General features: G+C 42.3%; 1 protein-coding gene across 4 annotated transcripts in view; it reads right to left on the bottom strand.

Moving 5' to 3' along the window:
* SLC25A13 (solute carrier family 25 member 13) overlaps window positions 1-19636 on the bottom strand; it is a 101752-nt gene extending 82116 nt beyond the window's left edge. For 2 of the 4 annotated variants that reach the window (XM_075419303.1, XM_075419305.1), the window contains exons 1-2: window positions 19561-19622; window positions 17312-17326 (exon numbers count right to left, since the gene is read on the bottom strand). In XM_075419303.1, coding sequence (XP_075275418.1) covers window positions 17312-17326; window positions 19561-19572 — 27 coding nt within the window. In that variant the 5' untranslated portion in view covers window positions 19573-19622. Of the gene's footprint in view, window positions 1-13524; window positions 13567-17311; window positions 17327-19560 lie in introns of those variants that run through there. The other 2 variants (XM_075419306.1, XM_075419304.1) reach the window with 2 other exon arrangements.
* Between the last annotated feature and the right edge of the window lie 241 nt (window positions 19637-19877).

Raw genomic sequence — 19877 nt, 5'->3', positions numbered from 1 at the left:
TACATTCAGTATGATCAGTCAGAACACAGTCAGCCTTTAGACAAAAACATTTAATTTCAAAAAACAGTTCTCATCTTCAAACATTACACTTACATTTTGCAAAAGTGTAACCCTACAGTAAGTAGTACTGCATTCCTTTGTCTAATAACACCTAGCTAAACTAAAAAAAGGAAATGTTATTAACACTAATCAACAGTCTTCTGGGATCATACAGGTTGATTCAGTATGCAGCGCTACAGAATAAACACTACTGAAACTAAACAGCTGTACTGAGGCTACCTCACACAATGGTGCAGCAGAACAAAATTTGCTCGCTAACAGAGACGGAAAATTTCAAGCAAAACTATTCCCATCCATCTTGACCCTGTCACAATTATAAATCTCTGGGCAATTCTCAGTCCCGCTTCTGCACCATGATAAGTGGAAGCCTCACTTCCCCCAAGTGCATCAAAGCTAACAGACCTACTTTATTGGGCAATTACCTGCTAGCTTTGAAACTGCTTTCAAAGTCCCAAAGCAAATGCAGCTGGCTTGTTCATAAGACAGTTCTCACACAAGGAGATTCCCAATAAACCATAGTAATTTTGCACACAAACTGATCGGGGACTAACACACAGTTATCAGTGACACACACACAGGAAAATTCTTGTCCAGTTCGTCCAATGCTTCCAAGTAAATACAGAAACAAAGGTGGGAGTAGTATATATCTTAAGCAAAACAGCTACAAGAATTTCCAAGAATAGCTAGTTAATGCTATGTAAAAAGACATTTAGACTGTGTACTTCTACAATTTTCCTACTGAAAGACCTGGAAAACAGAAGGACCATAAAACTAGCCTGGCACTAAGGTAAAAACAGCCAGGCATTGTCATCGCTCAGCAAAATTGTTTAACAAAAGGAAAAAGCATCACACTATGACCTATACTAGCCACTCCAAACTTTAAGCATGTATCAGAAGATGCAGTTAGGAATAAACTGGGCTATTAGTTGCTAGTCAGCCTCCGGCCTAGGACAAGGATGCAGCTGCTGCCATTCCTACAAGAAAACATGATGTGCTACACTACAGCGAGAAACTGAACCTGAAAACCAACTCTCTGTGAAAACAGAAATTTCTCTTTCACTTTTCATGTCCCTATCAGAAAAAGGTCAGCTCTCCAATCACTTTCTCTGCCTATCTATCATAAAGTGCTACAGTACTCTGCATCAGTCCATCTTCTTCCTCAAAGTAATATTCTCTATTGTCTCATAGCTCCTCTGCAACACGTTTCTACTCAGATGATCTTCATGACTGTGATCCAAAGATACACAGCAATCTACTTTGCTATGGCCATTATGTTACATTAACATATCCCAATGTATCTCAGCAAACTAGATCTCACCACTCACTTGCAGAAATGCAATAATTATACTTAGGATATATTAGCAGTTCTTCAATAAAAACATTTCTTTCCAAATGATCTACTAATAAGAACGGTCAAATGACATTTCCATCAACTCATGGGTATTTTTCAACAATAGCCTCCTCTTGCTCACCACAGACGGATGGGATGATAAGATGCTAACACTCTTACTTTCCTCTCCCTTTTGCTTCTTTACACCTTTCAGAAATTGAGGCGTATCTTAGCATTATGAACGTCAACCTGCTAAAACATATTTGGTGGCTACTTCAGCCCAGTTAATAGACTTCCCCTTTTGATTCTCCCAGGGCTTGTTCTGCTACAACAGTGCTACTGTACAACCAGTGCACTGACCACTGCCTCACGCTGCTCTTCCAAAAGCAATCATCCCATTGCTAGCAATCCGTCTTCTAGAGCTAAACTTCAGGCTTACAGCTTGCAGGAAAATAGTCATCTCACCCAAACAAGCAATGGATAGGAAAATTCTCCAGTGTAACAGCAAGATCAAAAGTAGTTCCTGGAGGGAACAGAAGATTAGATAGCTGTTATCACTCAAAATTTGTCAAGGAGAAGTGGCAGACTATTAGGGCAGCATGAATTTTATCTGGCACCCAATGTTACTAGCATAAAATACGTATCTGGACCAGGATTAAGCAATGGGTAAACCACAATTAAGACAGAAGGCCATTTAACACCACAGTTCTCACAAGGTAGCACCTTGAACAAGCACCGTCTCACAGCTATGCAGAGTACCAGTGAGCTCTGGGAGAGCCACTGCTGAGTAGTGAGTAGTTTGTGCAACGCACAAACTACTAACGAGCCTCTCCAAGGTCCCCATGCTCATGGTGCTTGGGGCTCCCAACACCTCACAGCTCCATGGAGACAATCACTCCCGGTTTTCACTTGGCTCCCAGCTCCAGCCTCCAACACCCAAATGATCGCTCTGCCCCTGGCATGGCACAAAGCAGCTTTTACAGCTTAAATGATCAGGTGCTTCTACCAAGATAAGACACAAACAAAAGATTCCAAACAACAGAGATGATGCTGTACCACCAGGGAACTTCTTGAGAGACCTGCACTGCACCTGACACTATGCAATGCACACAGCAACCTTAGAAGAAGTGTCCTGTGCTTTATCTGACAACTTCATAAATTACAGAACCAAGACAGAACAATGGCAGCAAAAGACACCCTGAACAATGTTACAAAAGGTTTTTTCGTGATTTTCTCTCCTGGATGTCAATGCAATGGAAGTTCTACTGTGACACAAGGTCCCAGTGAGTAAGCAGGACTGTTTGCAGCAATAAACAAAAACCTGCTGCCCTTTGAAGAGTGCAAACCTGGAGCAGCATCATACAGGAGTATCAAAAAAGAATGATCTGCTATTAGGTAACTACTAATCCCACGATAAGGAAAAAAAAAAGTATTATATGGATGTGCAGTCAGTGCCTATAAACTTGTGGAAAGGTCTGTCTTCAGTTGTTGCTAAAGTAACTGTTGTTATTTGTGACTTCATGCTTGTGAAGGAGCAAGTGAAAGAAACGTGCCAGAGGAAAGTTCCTATATATTACACGTCTTGACTAATAACTGTGTGACAGGAATTATGTAGGAATAACTGACAAGTAAGTGTATTTTGTTTCGGTGTTGTGTTTTCTTCTTTGAACACAGAAGTTCAATTTGCAAGATTCTATTTATAATCAAATCCATCTATTCAACTCTATTCAAAATGCTACACCTCAGCAGCTCAGAGAATTGGGAAGGGTGTGGGAGTGGGCATGAATCCCTATGTCCCTATGTGCCTCGATCCAATTCTACAAACTTAAAAAGAGCAAAAGACAACTGCACAATGGAAACTGCATCACACACACAAAGCACACTTATTAAAGGCTATAAATGATGTGACTCAAAGAAAATCTTAAGTACCGTGGTCAGAAACCCTTCCTCATAGCTAGCAAAAATAACAGCAGCATTCCAGCACATACTTGGGCAAATAACAACACTGTGCTACTTGAAACAATAAGAAAAAAAATAAAGCACAGGTTCTTTTTTTCTTTTCTTTTTCGGCTGTACAGCACTCAGCACAGTAGAGTACTGGGTTATGGGGAGCATGCCCATGTGACAGCTGAAAGAGTCACAGTAGCTATCCACCTTCACCAGATAAACATGCTAGCCAACCTCTGACTATGGAAAACCTGGACTTTCAAGTAACAAAATATCTCTCTCTCCCTTAAAGATTTTCACCTGTCATCTCAAAATACATATGCCAAAGGAATGGTATCACCATTTGTCCAATTCGCATCATACAGGTTTCAGTTTTAAATTATTAGATCATCTCCTTGAAGACAGGGAGTAAAAAGTAAAGTTCAACATTTTCTTTTACAATTCTTGCCTTCAGTATTAACAATAAACAAATACTTGGTGCTTAAATATTAGCATATTACACAGTTGCCACAGGCCACTTCATTCTTGCTAAGGACCAGAAAGTTGAAGCTATCAAAGAGGGTACTTTGAAATAATTTGCAGCTTCATGTGGGAGTATCAAATAATCCAATGAAGACCTAAAATCGTTTATGTAAGGCACTGACTGCAATACTAAAGATTCACCTGCCAGTGACTTGCACAACTCAGTCAAAAATTGTTAAACAGTTCACAATAACTCTCCATAATTTGCAAAAGTTGTAGGATACCTGACAAAAATAATTAAAAACATCTCATCTCCTTAAGAAACTCGGGAAACATTTCCGGCATTTTAATACATTTTAATTAGAAACTATTCTGGTTTTAGCTTGAATGATTTTGGCTTCTTATCTGCGAGCCTATTTTATTACGTATATTTGCATAAAGCAATAATTGTTTCATTAAAACATTAAATTTACTTCTGCAGCATAGCCCTCTATTTTTATGAGATCATTTGGTTGCAGTGGAAATTATGATGATGTCAAACTAAGCACTCCGATTTAAAGACAGGAATTTTAAAAAAAAAGCTAAAATTACTTTCAGGCAGGCATGTTTAGCAGAGAGGAAAAGAGAATTAAATTATTTTTATTTGCCAAGAAAAGGATTTCCATTTTCTTTGCTGGCACTGCAATTGAACTAAAACCTAAAAATGCCAGATTAACCAAACACAGAGCAGAGTAAAGACACTAGAGAAATTCTAGCACTATTTTTTCAGTGTCTCATTAACAAGGAGTATTCCATTTCCTTCCTTGGACACTTGCGTTGATGTCAGCACCCTGACATCACCCAACGAATTCAGAGCACTATGTCTGCCATCCCATAGTATGCTACTGGTATCAGCTGACACTGTAGTTCCCTTTTTGTCATTAACTGTCAAAAACGTAGTAAAACTCCAAAAACTTCTTTCCGACCAGTCGATTTAGCCCTTTGAAATGAAAAAAAGTAACGCTTTGCCTCCTGGAAATGCTGGGTGAACAATCAGTGGTTACATCTCACAGCTTTCACAACCTGTGCCAGCCCAGGAAGCCTTGAAACACTGAAAAGAAAAGCCAGGAGACCTCACGCTAGTTTTCATTATATATCCCTTTGTTTAATCAAACTGTGGGTCACACACAACACAAAACAACCCCCATGCTTTCAAAGCCACAAAAGAACTGTAGACACATATTCTGTACAAAACTTTCTAAACAAAGGAAATTAGTGTATTTGACAGTCTTTTTGTGCATACCCCCACGGCTTTCAAAAGTTCAGTGCCCTCCTTCCCGCCCCACCTATCCACAAGAAAAAGGGACAAAGCTGGTTTACTATCCTTAATTTGTCAATGGCATAAAGAATAAGGAACTATTAAGTGCTATTTTAATTATACAGTATTTGGGTTGAATGTTTACACACCTGAGAATTAAGTATTCTGGTTTGGGCTATTCTCATAACTGAGATACTGAATCTACCAGTTACATGTAATGGAACACCAAAAGAAAATTGCAAGAGGTTTACAGTCACTATCATTTTTCTTTATTGTGAGAAGAAGCAAAGCCCAAAACTTTTATAGTATGATTTTCACAATGCAGAAAAGACTGAATACACTGCTTCACACCAGTCAGCCTTTAAAGAAAAGATGCAGACCAAGTAACTGATTTGGGCATGTGAACAGAGTAAAAGCAATTGTGGAAAGTTTGCTGTTGCCATGTTTTTCATCCTTTCGAACAGCATCAACATGGGACTAATTCATGATCTTTACAAAGTAGCTTCCAGTTAGACTGACACACAATGGCAAGCAGCGTTAGACAGGTGAAGTGACAGGAAGGAGGAAGGCTGACTTGATGTCAGTGACAAAAACTATTTTAATGGAAATGTGAAATTATTCAAAAATTTCTTCCCCTAAACACGTGAAGATTTCTCTAGTCAGATTCAGACTGCACAATGGGCTGAGAGCAGGAATCAGCCAGACACAGTATTTTTACATACTGCAGTTTTTCTAATGGCTTTTCATACTCAATGCCTCACTTCAAGGTTTCTTCTGCCAAAGATCTGTTAAATCAGTGATGTTCCATCAAACTGTAGTTGTCAAACATGATAAAGACCTACAATAATAAAATACGTGACCAAGAGGTTTTAGTAGTTGAGGATTCAGGGAAGAGTGGAAATAGGTCATATTTCCAAGACCCAGAAAGATGACAATAATAAAAAGCAGCCTGCTGTTTGTTCAGTAATACTAATTTTCAGACCTCTTCTATCCTAAAATCAGACCTATGTATCAGGTCATGCCATGGATGACTGTGACAGGAAAGTCACGTAACAAAGGACAGATGATAATGCTCGACTGTTATTGCAGAATATACCTTTCAAATAAGTCCTTTAAGTAGGGAGCCTCCTACTAGCCTGCCCTGCTACTGATACAGGACAACATCCTAGTCTCGCTCCCGCACCGTAACACCACACACCAGACCAGAGACTTAACTAAGAAGCTGTAGTGGACACCAGGTATAAAAGAGCAGCAGCAAAAACGCAAAGCAACAGTACAAACATGCAGAAGTAGGAAGAAGCGTTAAGGCAGCAGATCTCATTTCTCAGTGTAGGAAACCACTTGTGCTCATGTTTTAACACAGACCTCCAAACCAGAGCTGTGCGAACAGATGTAGAATCTTCATGTCATGATCCTGCTGAAGGCCTTTTATGTTTTGGAGAAGTTACTTGCATTTTGATTAACACCTATCAGTCTTTGATGAAAGATGTAGTCAGATGCCGCTTAAACTACTCCTTGTTCTAATTAATTCCTTTAAAAACTACTTAAAAAAAAACTATTGTAATTTACTGCTTTACTTAGATGAAGTGGGCACATTTGCTACCTTCCCAGAATCAAATACCCATTGACTGAGGTAAAAACCTAAAACCCCGAATAAGTGATGGTTCTATTAGCTGAGAGAGTTCGGGGAAGTCGGGATAAGAAACAGCAACTTAAATATGAAGACAATTAGAATTTCTTCCTCCTACTGGCTAGATGATTGGCATTTGGCTCAGGATCATCCTTGTGAAAGCATCCTCCCCTGTTGAAGAAGTATGCTTTTAGGCAGCATGCAAACACCATCAGGAAGAAGGTAGAACAAAGTGTGCCCTTCTATGACTCTATATTCTGAAATCTACAGACATTTTTTCCAGTACACCATGTCAGAAAGAAAAACAAAGAACAGAGAGTGCTAGTTCTTGTTGTCTCCTCATCTCCTTGCAAAGTTAGAACTAAAAATAGACTCCAACCTGCCAAGGAACCTTCTTTGAACCTTCCATTTCCTGGTAAGTTTAAACTTAGCCTCCTAGATAGAAACTGACTCAACCCAGATCAGATCTGCCACCCCTTGAGCAGCTTTCGTAAACCTGCTGAAGGACAACGAAGTACTGCAGCAGCTGGCACTCCAGAACTGCTCCGACTGGCTGATGGACAGGGAGCTGCTCCCGATCATCGGGCAGAACCACCACCTCCAGCGGAAGGGCTGCGCCCAGTTCAGCCAGCACGCGTTGGTGGCCATCTCACTGGGCTGCCCCAACCTGCGCCAGCTCTCCCTGGCTCACTGCGAGTGGGTGGACAGCCTGTCCCTGCGCAGTCTGGCCAGCCACTGCAAGGCGCTGGAGGACGTGGACCTGATGGCTGTCGGCAGCTGAAGGACAAGGCCATCTGCTACCTGGCGCAGAAGTGTGGCAGGCTCAAATAAGTGTCGCTGGCTGTCAATGCCAACATGAGCGATGTGGCAGTCAAGGACCTTGCCAAGTGCTGCCCTGAGCTGGAGCACCTGGACCTCATGGGGTGTCTGCGAGTTAAGAATGACTCCATCAGGTACTGTGTTGGTCTCTGCTCCCAAGTAATTAGCAATAGGACAAGAGCAAATGGCCTCATGTTGCATCAGGGGAGGTTCAGATGGATATTAGGAAAAATTTCTTTACTGAAAGAGTGGTCAGGCACTAGGACAGGCTGCCCAGGGAAGTGGTTGAGTCACCACCCCTGGAGGTGTTCAAAAAATGTGTAGATGTGGCACTTCGGGACATGGTTTAGAAGGCATGGTGGTGTTGGGTTGGCGGTTGGACTTGATGATCTCAGAGGTCTTTTTTCCAACCTTGATGATTCTAAGATTCTATGAAATAAATTTCAGCTCCAGGAAAGAACATTTTTAAATCTTCAGTGAACAAACATCAGGTAGTATTCACCTTCAGAAAGTGAAATATCTGAAAAAATGAATACACAATTGTGCACAAAACTGGAAAAATCTGTGGTCAATGGCGTTTTACACAACAATCTGAATTTCAGTAAATCAATTTCAATTATGCAGGAAAGTATCAACAAGACCACAGTGTCATACATGGACAGAGAGAAAGAATAATCTCTACTGGGGAAATAACAAATAGAATTCAAATACGTCAAATAATGGTTCTCATCATTTTCCTAAAGTTTTCAGTTTAAGAAAAAATTGTTCATCTACACCAGAAATATTCAGATTTTGACCCCTTACGCTTCCCTCTCCGTGCAGTTCCATAACTGCTCAGAAATGTTATGTTTTCAATTTGCTCAACAGCTGTTTAGCTCAAGAGCCAAAGTTTTAACACTCCAGAACACTAATTACATAAAGGTATCTGAAGGAGGAGGGATAAAAAAGTCAGCTTCTATCTATTTCTAATGTTGGCTAATAACTATGGTCATCTAGCTATACAACACCTTCATCTGTATTCTGGCTTTGGAATTAAGGTTGCTCTTTGCAATTCTTCAATTGCCCTAATCATCAAGGACATAAAAATCATAGTTGTAAAAAGCACAGGTATTACTCTTCTGATAGGTCCCCATAATTGCAAAAATAGCCTTTAAAAGCCTTGAAATTTTTATACCGAAGAGAATTTTTTAAAAAAATATACTTTAAGAGTTTGAGGGTATATTATCTTCACATGGGATTGATTTAAGGGGGGACCTGAAGACTGGAAAAAAATTAAAGACTACATGCTAATACCCTCCAAGTAAAACTATTTTCTTAATATTTCTGTTTTCAATGAAAGACATAATCAAGTTCCAGCTATATAATTCGCAGCTAATCTCAATATAACCTAACGATAGTTCTACAGATAACTACAACTCCAGGATTATCACTGCTGGCTTACCAAAATTTAGCAGGTCAATTCAATTCTGTATTCTGGAAGCTTTTAGGAAAAAAGATATGCTGGTCAAAAAGCATTTAATGTGCATTAAAAAGGTCAGTTTCTAAAAGACTCTCTGTCAATTTAGAACATATCATTAACCATTTGCCTCCCTGATCAGTCTGTTTCGCTGTCAGACATTCATTCCTGCCCCAGATACCCGAGAGAGGTGCTGAAGCAGTACATTGTTTACCTGCGTTCTGTGAAGCACTGCAATTCACAACAAAGGTTTGTGAAACCTACACGTATGAAAACACATGTCTGTGCACTTCTCTCCACATTGCATCAAATTTAATTAACGTAGAACTATGTGATAAGATGCGGTGTTGACAACTTTTTTCACTATTTGCAACTATTTCTAATCAAAGAGAAGTATTAATAATTCAAACAGCACTAATGTGGCTGGGAAGTCTTGAGCTCTCATCAGCACGGTTTGTGGAGCAAGAATTAACAGTTTCAGGAGCAGTTATCTGTCCAATTCATTACAATCACAGCCACCTAAAATATTAACAGTAAGAGTGCCAAAATGTGGTAAGACTAAGGAGACAAGACAGGTTAATATAAAAATCTGCAACATCTGCTGAAAACAAGAGGCTATTTGGACACCAGTCGACTGAAAGCTTGGGCGAGAACAAAAATTGTCGTGCCTTCTCAGCTTCCACAGTCAGTATTTTGATGTAACTATGCCTATCTAAATCAAATGAAGCTCTAACTAATGGCAAGCCCCAGATACCCCAAATCGCCTATATCTAAATTCAGTAAACTCAACTGCTTGTGCTTGAGAAGGAATAAAAACTGTCAGGTGTAAGAAAGGATACTGTGGGGACAAGAACACTCTATCCCACAGACAGGAGATGCGGAGAGTAAAGGAAATGTGTAATTTCAGAATGGAAATATATTTTAGAATAACTAAAGCCATCTCAAGTTACAGTAGTACTATTTATTACAATAAACTCAGATTGGATATGTTTTCCAAATATGCTACCTGGGTTAAAAAAACCCCACAGCGACGACTCCCATAAAAGGTCCCAGGCACCTGTTCCCAGAGGGATATAAACCACCCTTCAGCTCTGGTCCACAGCCTTTGAGACTGGATCTCCTGCTGAAGGGATGAGCAAAGCACCAACATTATCTATGCTAACTGGGGCTGGCAGAAAGTCAGACTGAGGGGATGTGGAGGTCACAGTCATAAAGGCAACAGTAACATAAAACACAAATGCACGAAACCTCTTTGTAGCTAGGTTTTTCATTTTGACCTTTATATATTTTAATATGGATAATTCATAAAATGCCACAGTGCTTACAAATTCTCATGTATCAGTAACTCAAAAACTACCAAGCTAAGAAAAAAACCATAAGGATTAGTGCATCGCAAGCAAGGTTCCATCATGTTCACCACTAAGGTCACTCCCCTTTACTCTCCCACGTTGCTAAAGGGAGCAAAAAGCCCGGGGGAGTTAGGATTTCACCGGCTGCCTGACTCCTACAGGCTACAACTGCAGTCATCCTCTGTATGTGGTGCTGAGCTAGAACTGATCAGCACTGTTAGAAAAACAGGTAGGGACCAGCTAGGCTAATGACAGCAAATACAACCATAAACTTGCCTAAAACAAGAGACAACAAGAGGTTATTCCTCCTACAGCAAAGTCATTTCACATTTGAATACACAAACAAGCCAATCAGAGATATATCTACAAAACAAAAACAACACAACACTAAACCATTCGGAAGGTCAGTCTGATTTTTTATTTCTGCTTCCACAGAAAACTCACATGAAAGTTTTCCTTTTAAAAATGCTCCTATCAGTGCAGTTACTGGGCTACATGGAGAAAATGAGACAAAAGACTTTCAAAGAGTTTAGCATAGATATTTAATGAGAAAAATGGTGGCAAAGTTTTCTTGGTGTTTCAGTTCCATTTTTTACTTTCCCTCTTCTGAACATTTAAACTACCTGCTGTCTACTGGCATTTAAATAACTAGTGGGTATGTAAGTTGACCAATTAGCCCTATGACAATCCCACAATTTTGCCTGTGCAAAACTTACCGTTACATCCCCACAGCTACGTTCTTGCACCATGCCTCCTAGGTTTAGGGAAAAAGGCCTACCATCTCTATGATTATCCCATCACGAGCCATGCATGAAGGGCTGTCAACAAACGAACCGCCTGACCCACAGAAAACACCAGACCTAATTTTGGTAAAAAACAACTCCTCCTCATTTCTCTGCTGAGCAGTGGAAAGTGCAAAAATATGCATAAATGCAAGGCAGTAAATAGTCCTATGGTTGTAATACAAGACAACCCTTCACAGCTTCCCAGCTTAAGGTATTTCTATGCTCAGTGTTACACTGGAGCACGCCATCCACTTAACTCTTTATGCTGCTTTACTGTGAACCATATTAGGGAACTGCTCTCATTTAAAGCAAACAAAACTAAATTATATTAAAAAAAGGAAAAGCTGGGCTAATTTTGCCACGTCAGTTACCTACTCTCATTCACCCTGGCACCATTACACTACCTTAGTATTGCTACTGAATGTTTAGTGATATTCAAGTTGAATCACAGCTTCAGGGTTACCACTGAACTGAAAACACAGCAACCTGGTGGTTCAGGAAACAAACAGGTAACTCTCCACATCAACCCAACCAACAGAACAGCTATGTGAGTTCAGCCCTGGCATCAGAGCAGATAATAATCAGTCCAGTATCAGGAAGGCAAAAAAGGCAAAGAACCAGTCCCAGAGGCCTGATCCAGCCCACACTCCAAAAAAGAACCAATAAAACTGCAGGACAGTACGAAGATTTTAAAATTATATTTAAAAGATTTGGCTAGGCATAAGTCTGCCAGTCTCAGTGCTCTCTCTACACATAAAATGTGTGTTTGTCTGTTTGCAAACTCCACTTTGCTTGGCCTCTGAGGGTCAGATCCATTAGCACGCTCCACTACCTCAGTCACAGCATGATGCAAAAAATAATACATCTACGAACAAAAAGGCACATGCAATTAAAGATTTTTAGGATTCCAGGAGTTCCACCAAGGTGCACATCCAGAACTGCCACAGCCCCGGCTGAGCATGTACAGACATTTCGCACACACTGACCAGGCCTCCCGGCTCCAGCCCAGCAACCATGCGTGTAACACGTCTAATGCGCGTTGGCAGAACTGTACGCAGCACCGGGCACAGCAACCCTCTGAAACCACGGCAGGTGGAGTTACCTCATGCAAAATGCACAAACTCCACTGGCAACAGGGAATCCAGATCTCCCCGCTCCCAGCTGGGTGCCCTCACTGCTAGCAACACCATCGGGTTCTGGCCCACCCCCCTGCCACCCCAGCATCCCTGCCTGAAATAGAAACACAAGCCTTGCTGTTTGAAGATCCTCCAGGGAAATGCCTATCTTTTTATTTCCACTGGCTGACTTAGACGCTCCTTAGTCAGCACGCTGGCTGTTGTGATACCTGCTCCTGGATACCTCAGACAGGCTTCCCAATTCTACTTCCAAAGCCAAGTGGATAAAATTTAGGCATGGAGATGTTGATCTAGAGAATACCAAAAAGTCTTCTTAGCCTAAACTCCAGGCTCTAGTTTTCACATGGCCAAGAGTAAGCCAGTGAGTAAGACAGATATCCAAGCAGACCCCAAGAGTGAGCTTACTGGTGAATACAGAAACAGTTCTCGCAGGTTGCCTAGGCATGCAAGACATCAGAAGCACATGAATCCATCAGCTGAAAGGTAGGCACCTCACAAGTATCTAACAAAAGGAATTTCATCAGGCTTGTGACAAGCTCTATTTCTTCTGATTCTTCTCTAAATGTACATAGTTTGCTGTACCTGCATGCACGTCTCCACTCTCTCTCAAATGTTTCTTTTTTCCACCTTTAGAGAAAAAGTAAAATGCCAACAACCCACTCCTTAAGAGCAATTTCATCCTTTAACATACCGGGTTTTGTGCAGGCCAAATAACACTTCTGGTAAAGAATATAATTGCAATTGCACGTTTCTAAAGTATTGTAAATAGCACGAAATGATTTTAAAATCTTATGAAAAATGCATTTGCAGTGTTCCTTTAAGTGTTTTAACAAAGCTTCAGTTGAAACTGCTTTATTCCCAAGCAATTGAAAATAGAGTATTTTTATAAGGACCTCTTTATCTCCCTGTAAATGACTGAGATACAGCTACTTTCCAGAAAGAGAACTCACCAGAAAATATGCAGCCTTATGCTGTACTAACCATAGTTACCTAGTACCATAAAACATCAGCTGCTCTGTTTCTGAAGATCGTGTAATAGCTGAAGCAAAACAGCACGATTAGCAGAGCCACAGCAGTGCCCAGAAGCCTTGTGCAAGTTTAGTTTTGATTCCATACAAGCATACCAGCTCCATTCAGTACAGTCAAGCCATTCTATAGCCAAAGCAGCAGCAACTCCACAGATCAAAAGCAAAAATGAAGCTAAAATTAAGCAGCAGTTCATGCCATCTTCCAGGAAATACAGTATCACATACCTCCTCGTCATACTCCTTGGACAACATAGATAAATAAAATAGATATTGGCCTAAACAAGCTGGTCAGAAGACACATTGTTATCATTCAGGGCTGTAAGCTCACAGACGTAAGGCTACAGGGTCAGGAGGAGTGCCTTTAACACACTTGCAAGAGCTTCTCTAACCTCACAAAGCTGCATAGAAAGAGGAATTCATTTCCCAATGTGGTAAGATCCAGATAACTTAAAATACTCTTCAGTGGGCTTCACAACGGATGAGATGCCCATGAGGACATACACATAACTATTTGGTCCAGTCACACTCTCCCAGAGCTGTACAGCAAGCGAGGTCACCCTACAACTCCTCTTACAGGGACCCCATAATGGAAAAGAGCAAGTTTCAATAACTTTTAAAACCACTGGCAGTTGCAACTTGCGATCCCAGCAGTACCTCTCTAACATATTAAAGACATTAATCAGCCTCTTTCACCACCTCCTCTCTCCCGCACCTTGTTCTGATAAAGAAAAGGGGGGAAAACAGTAGTACAGAAAAACAGATAAACTCAACTAAGACAAAAAATCCCAGTGTAATAAAGCTCTTTTTTCAGGGTAACCCAGCGTTCACTGCAGAAGAGAGTTGTATGGACTTTTTCCACAAGCGAGCCGCTCCACGAGTAGCTTCCCTGGGACTATTCTTGCCAGTGGGCCCCATAACCCACTGTGCCGCTTGTGGGATCAGGACTCAAGCAGTCCCCTAAGTGTAAACATCATGAGCAAAGACTTGTGCAGTAGAAGAAACTAAATGAAACTAAACACATAAACAATGGAGGGGAGGACACGGAAAGGGAATAAATTATTTGTTTTCTCCTCTGTTTCATTCGCAGTCATTGGGCATGCTACATTGCACTTGGAGAAGGTTTGAAGTTCTCGGCACTCGTACAAATTCAGTGTTCCTTTCTCAGGCAAACTCTGGTCTGTTAAGCAGTCAAGATGCAGTAATAAGTCATAAGCAGCATAAATACACACTTTTTTTCTGAGGGAGAAAGTGGAAAGAAGACTCTCATGGTACATAAGGTACTTCAGAATTTACACACTTAGGCGCAGTTCCAAAACGTAACTACGCATCAGCAAGCACCACTGCACCTGTACAGACTAGCAATAGGACTTTCCATGTGGATCTTACATGGTGCTATCACATCCAAAAAAATTACTATGATGCCGTTAAGTGTCATGACAGTATCAAGTCTACAATACACAAACACAGTGATGTTTCAGGGAAACACAGATTCCTCTGTCCTAACTCATCAACCACTCTCCCCCCACAATTTTGACCTCACTGAGTGGCTGGAGCCTGTCTGTAAGGAACTCCACTCCTTTCATGGACACAGTAGCCCATCATGATGCTAGGATCCCTCACCTGTTCTTTTCTGAGGGCCCATACAATCCATATGCAATGCAATGTAATTATTCTCTACCATTTTGCTGGAGGAAGGGAAGAATGGCATCAACGAGGGCAAGAAGAGCTAACCCAGTTGTTCCCAGGCACGTCCCACCCTACTGCTGGCACAGGGGAGAGGAGCACGGGAGAAGGAGCTGAACGAAGAGGCACGATGGAGCTGGATGACGCACAAAGGAACATGCTGGGTATGCACGGCAGCAAAATAACCGATGTGGCATGGTTGCACCAGCATCTAATCGTTTCAGGGTTGTTTGAAATCATGTTCATTTAGACTTGCATTGCAACAGCGTATTTATTTCAGCCATTGCTTCTCCAGACCTCATTAACTCACATCGCCCAGTGCAGGAATTGGATCATTTCTGCACACAAAAAGGCCCACAGAGCCAGGGCCAGTGGCACCAATACTTCACAGAACTCCAATTGATTCAGTCAAGGTGATGCGTCTTGCAGGACCGGGGTGCTTAGTGGGAAATGTCTGACTGTATTAACACTAAGACATATAAGAAGCCTGCAGTGGGGACTAACTATTTTTGATACAACAAGGTTTAGGATTTTAAAGGTAAATATGGCAGTGACTGGGAAGAACATATAACTCCACTGATCCAGCTTCAATAATAAACAGTTCCAGAAAAACACAAGCAGAAAGACAATAAAAAGTTGTTAAATATATCAACTGTGTAACAAATGTTCTTTGCATTAGAAACGTCCCAAATATTGTCATGTAAGTAAAGTCAGCAACAAATCTCTTTGTATTACCTTATTGATATATTTCTCACCGTCAGGAATTTGTTCTTCAAAAGACTTACACATGCACTTAAAATTAAGCATGCAAGTAGTCCCACCAGTTACTGATGTAAGGTTCATGCCTTGACTTGAATTGTCATTTTACAACTAGCTTTTTTAACATGTGATACTTCCGTTCACTTTGTTCATAAGACAATCATTTTTAAATAACTTATACATTCTAGGTAACAGAGATAACTAGTATGTACCCAATGCATAAAAGTTCACACATGCACCAAGGAATTATTACATTAGAAACAGAGATATAACACAGTACTTAAAAATCATCTCATATCAGTGCTGTGCAGTTCAATACAAGTACCAAAACTTACTCACATGCTATCCACAACAGACATTAAGTTTCAAGAGGCACAAGTGTTTCCATGCTAAGCCCACAGTTTTCACATAGCTTCTAAGCTTTAATTTAGCTACTGAAATGATCCAAGTTTTGAATTTTCTTCAATGCAATTTTAAACTGTTTCAAGTGTAGTTCAGGTTACAAAATAATATCAAATTTAAAAATATTACATACACTAGCTCCCATTACAAGTATCAGTTTCTGACCTTACGTTGAATGGACAAAGGAGCACAGTGGCAAAGGCAAAATGAGCTATGGAAAGAGATCTCATTGAGAAGAGCCTTAGAACTTCCCACTGAAAATAAGTTCATATTTTACCAAGCAGTCGGACTTTAAAAAGATAGCAAGTCACACTTTGCACATGCACGATACAACAGCTATGCCCAGAACTGTGTAGCAGTACCTGGACCAAGGGTAGCTTACATTTACTCACCAGGCACAGTTAATTTTGCTGTAAAATACACACCAGGTGAATGGCAAGGGGCATTAGCTACACTATGTAAATTCTCTTTTGTATTATCTGGCTAAAGGGCAGAAAAAGCATTGGGATTGCATTGTTAAACACTCAAAATGAAGAAATAAAGCGTGACACACTATATAAAACATTATTACTGCTCTGTACATGCATTACCATAAAGACTTTCCAGGAAGCCTGTTTTCTGTACAGTTAAGAAAAAAAAGCTAGTACCTATGATGGTAATTTAGTTATCAATGGGATAAAAATCCAGTGGAACATCTTACCTGCAGTTTTTACTCACAATTTGTACAAATATAATTTACAGTGCAGTTTTCACAAAACACAGAAAATGTTTTCAAAGATTCATAAAAGACACGGATGTGCAATATACATTGTTTAAAACGTTGCATAAATTGTAGGACACTGAGCAACATACAATGAAGAAAATTAAATGGCACTGCAACAGACATTAAAGATCCCATGCATAAAAGCTTTGCCCCTTTCTTGACACCCAAGTGCTTAACTATGCAGCCTTCACAGTATCCCATTTAGGTTTTCTTTTTGACAGACTGATCCTAGAGTCTGCTTAACATGTCAACATTTGAAATCTTGCAAGTGAAGAACAAATACATTCAACCCCAAAGATTCATATGCCTAAAAAGGTGTCATTAAAAAAATAAAGGAAGCGGTCATGCAGGATACTGGCAAGGGAAAAGGTACTGAAAGGATTTTAGAAAAATCATTTGACTCACCAGTCCATTGTTTGGCTGAGGTGAAAAAGGCAAACATTACTGAGATGCATCAGTGAGGAAGTTACAACACAAATCAAGGCCCATGCCTGCAAGCACATGTGAATAACTTCAGGCCCAGAAGCTCTTTACATGGCAAAGTTATTCATATGAGTGCTTGCAGAACCTGAGCTCAGATGTTACCATTAAGAGCACAAAACGCTACTTACATTTTGCCACTGACTTCAATAAAAATAGAAATTCATCTGTGTTTAACAGCAACTATTTAACCTCAAGAAGATAATAACCCTTCAAGTCTCACAAGGTAACTTAATAATTAATCCATTCTAACTACTCCCCGCCCCAATTTATTTTTTTTTAACGGAAGTCTCAAAACACATTCAAGCCTGCAGAAGCTACTCGAGGCTGTAAACCCTGCAGCAGAGTACTGTATCTCTGCCTTGCAATGCACCAAGGATGCTTATGCCACTAGTGACAGGCCATTACTCTTTTTATCAGATATCACTTTTCCAAGCTTGACGTAATCAGCAACACACCACATTCAATTCTGTTTCTTCTTAAGAGTTGCGTCTTTTCAACATATGCTTGTAAAGATTTGGTGATCTGAACTGTGTAATAAGCCAAGCCAAAAGAAAAAGGACCCCTTGGAAATGTGCAGCATGGAGCATGGGTGTACACTGGACTAGACAAACACTAACTACATATGCAACATTTTTTAAGTGTGAGTAGTACGGATTCAAAAGCACTGCAGATTAAGAACTGCTGCTTGGAGGGGAAAGGTAAGTGGATTGTTCATAAATTCAGTGAATGGAAGACTTATAAGTCTTCTAATACCAAGCATTTGGTAAGATGTAACTGATGTGCCGTGTGTACGGTGGGCAGTCAAAAAAAGAAAAGCTGGACAGGACAGATAAGATTTATAAATAGCAAACATAAGATTTGGGGATGACTGTTCCATATGCACCCGCAGAGGAATCGTATGTTGCCCAATCGATTAAAACAGTACGCATTTCAGACAAGCTAAGTTCTTAGTGAGGAAGGTGTTGACAGGAGTAGCTCTGTCGTGGACTCACTGAAAAAAAGCAGTGTACAGCTCAGGCCACACTGAGCACTTGTGCTGTTTCGCGTTGTTTGGGGAAGTTTTGTTTTCTGATGTTTTCTCGGTAAAAGGTTCATCACTGACTTCAAACAAAGCAGGATGTGGCCCAATTTTTTTAAAGTCTCAGTGTTCAAAAAAGAAACTTAGTGAAAGCCTAATAGTAAGTTTTAAAATACCAACACTACCTATAATTTTACCTGCCATTAGAATTGGAATACCTGTTTTTATACAGCCTTGATCCGGCTAATGGCTAATTATTTTTTTTTTTCTGGGATGGAAGCACGTTGTTAAACAACTGATAAAGCATTTAAATTCATTTGTTCTTCTGAAACAGCAGAAAAGCCTAACAGGTATCAACCTGACAAGACAGCACAGAGACATGAAGCCGGTTGGAAAATACAATCAAAAGTGAAAACAGAAGGTGAGAACAGGCATATGGAGAAAATGGGGAGAAAAAAGCAAAAGCGACTACCACGCTAAGGCCTGCAAGCAGGGCAGGGCCAACACCAGGGCCTGCTCTGGGCTCCGCAAGGTCCTGACCCACCAGCTCCCGTCCCAAGGACCCACCGCACCCTCTCGTCCAAAACTAAGGGCACATGTAACACGCCTGCATGTGTACTTTTGTACGTTGTGTAAGCACGGCTCCGGCGGGGTGCTCACCGAGGCACGGCCGGGCCCCACAGCGGAGCCGCTGCCGGGCCGGAGCCAGGTGCCCGGCGGCGGGAGGTGAGGGCCGCAGCGAGCCGCCTCGGCGGCCGGCGGCCAGGCGGCCGGCGCTGCGTTGCCAGCGGAGAGCAGGCCCGCTCCCCGGGGTGGCAGGTGGGGATCCCCGCCGCGCCGCCGCTCTACCCGCCGGCACCGGGGGGGGCGGGTGGCCGCCCCCGCCGCGGGCGCTCGGCGGCCGCGCAGCCCACCCCGCTGCTCCCTCGGGGGCCGGCGGCGGGAGGCCGCGGAGCCGCGATGAGGAGGAGGTGGAGGAGGAGGCGGCGCCGCCGGCCGCGTTTCGCCAAGGACAGGCCCGAGGTCAAACCCGGCAGCCACCCGCCTCCCGCCGCGGCCCCTTCCCCGCCGCCAACAGCCGCGCTGGCGTGCGCCGAGAGCCCGCCGCCTGCCGCCGCCCGCGCCGCCTCCCCGCCCGCCGCCGGTGCCTTACCTTGGCAGCCATGCTGTGCCCGGCGCGGCCACCCCCTTCCCGTCCCTTCCCTTCCTCCCCTCCCCTCCTCCCCTCCCTTCCGACCGCGGCAGGCAGCTTCCCCGCCTGCGCACCAGCCCGCCAGCGCCGGCCGTCACCGCTCTCCCAGGCGCGGACGGGGCGCCCGCCGCCGCCAGCCCATTGGCTGCACCCCGGCCCGGCCCGGCCCGGCCCGGCCCGGCCCGGCCCGGCGGGCGGCTGCGGGCCCCGCGCTGGCGAGGCGGCGGGCGGTGCGGCCTCAGGCGGCGGCGGGCCGAGGGTGTTCCGGGACGGGCAGC

This window comes from Opisthocomus hoazin, chromosome 4 (assembly GCF_030867145.1).
Source record: "Opisthocomus hoazin isolate bOpiHoa1 chromosome 4, bOpiHoa1.hap1, whole genome shotgun sequence".
Lineage (NCBI taxonomy): Eukaryota > Metazoa > Chordata > Aves > Opisthocomiformes > Opisthocomidae > Opisthocomus > Opisthocomus hoazin.
The sequence above is the reverse complement of the archived record's forward strand: the minus strand, read 5'-3'. Positions and strand labels throughout refer to the sequence as shown.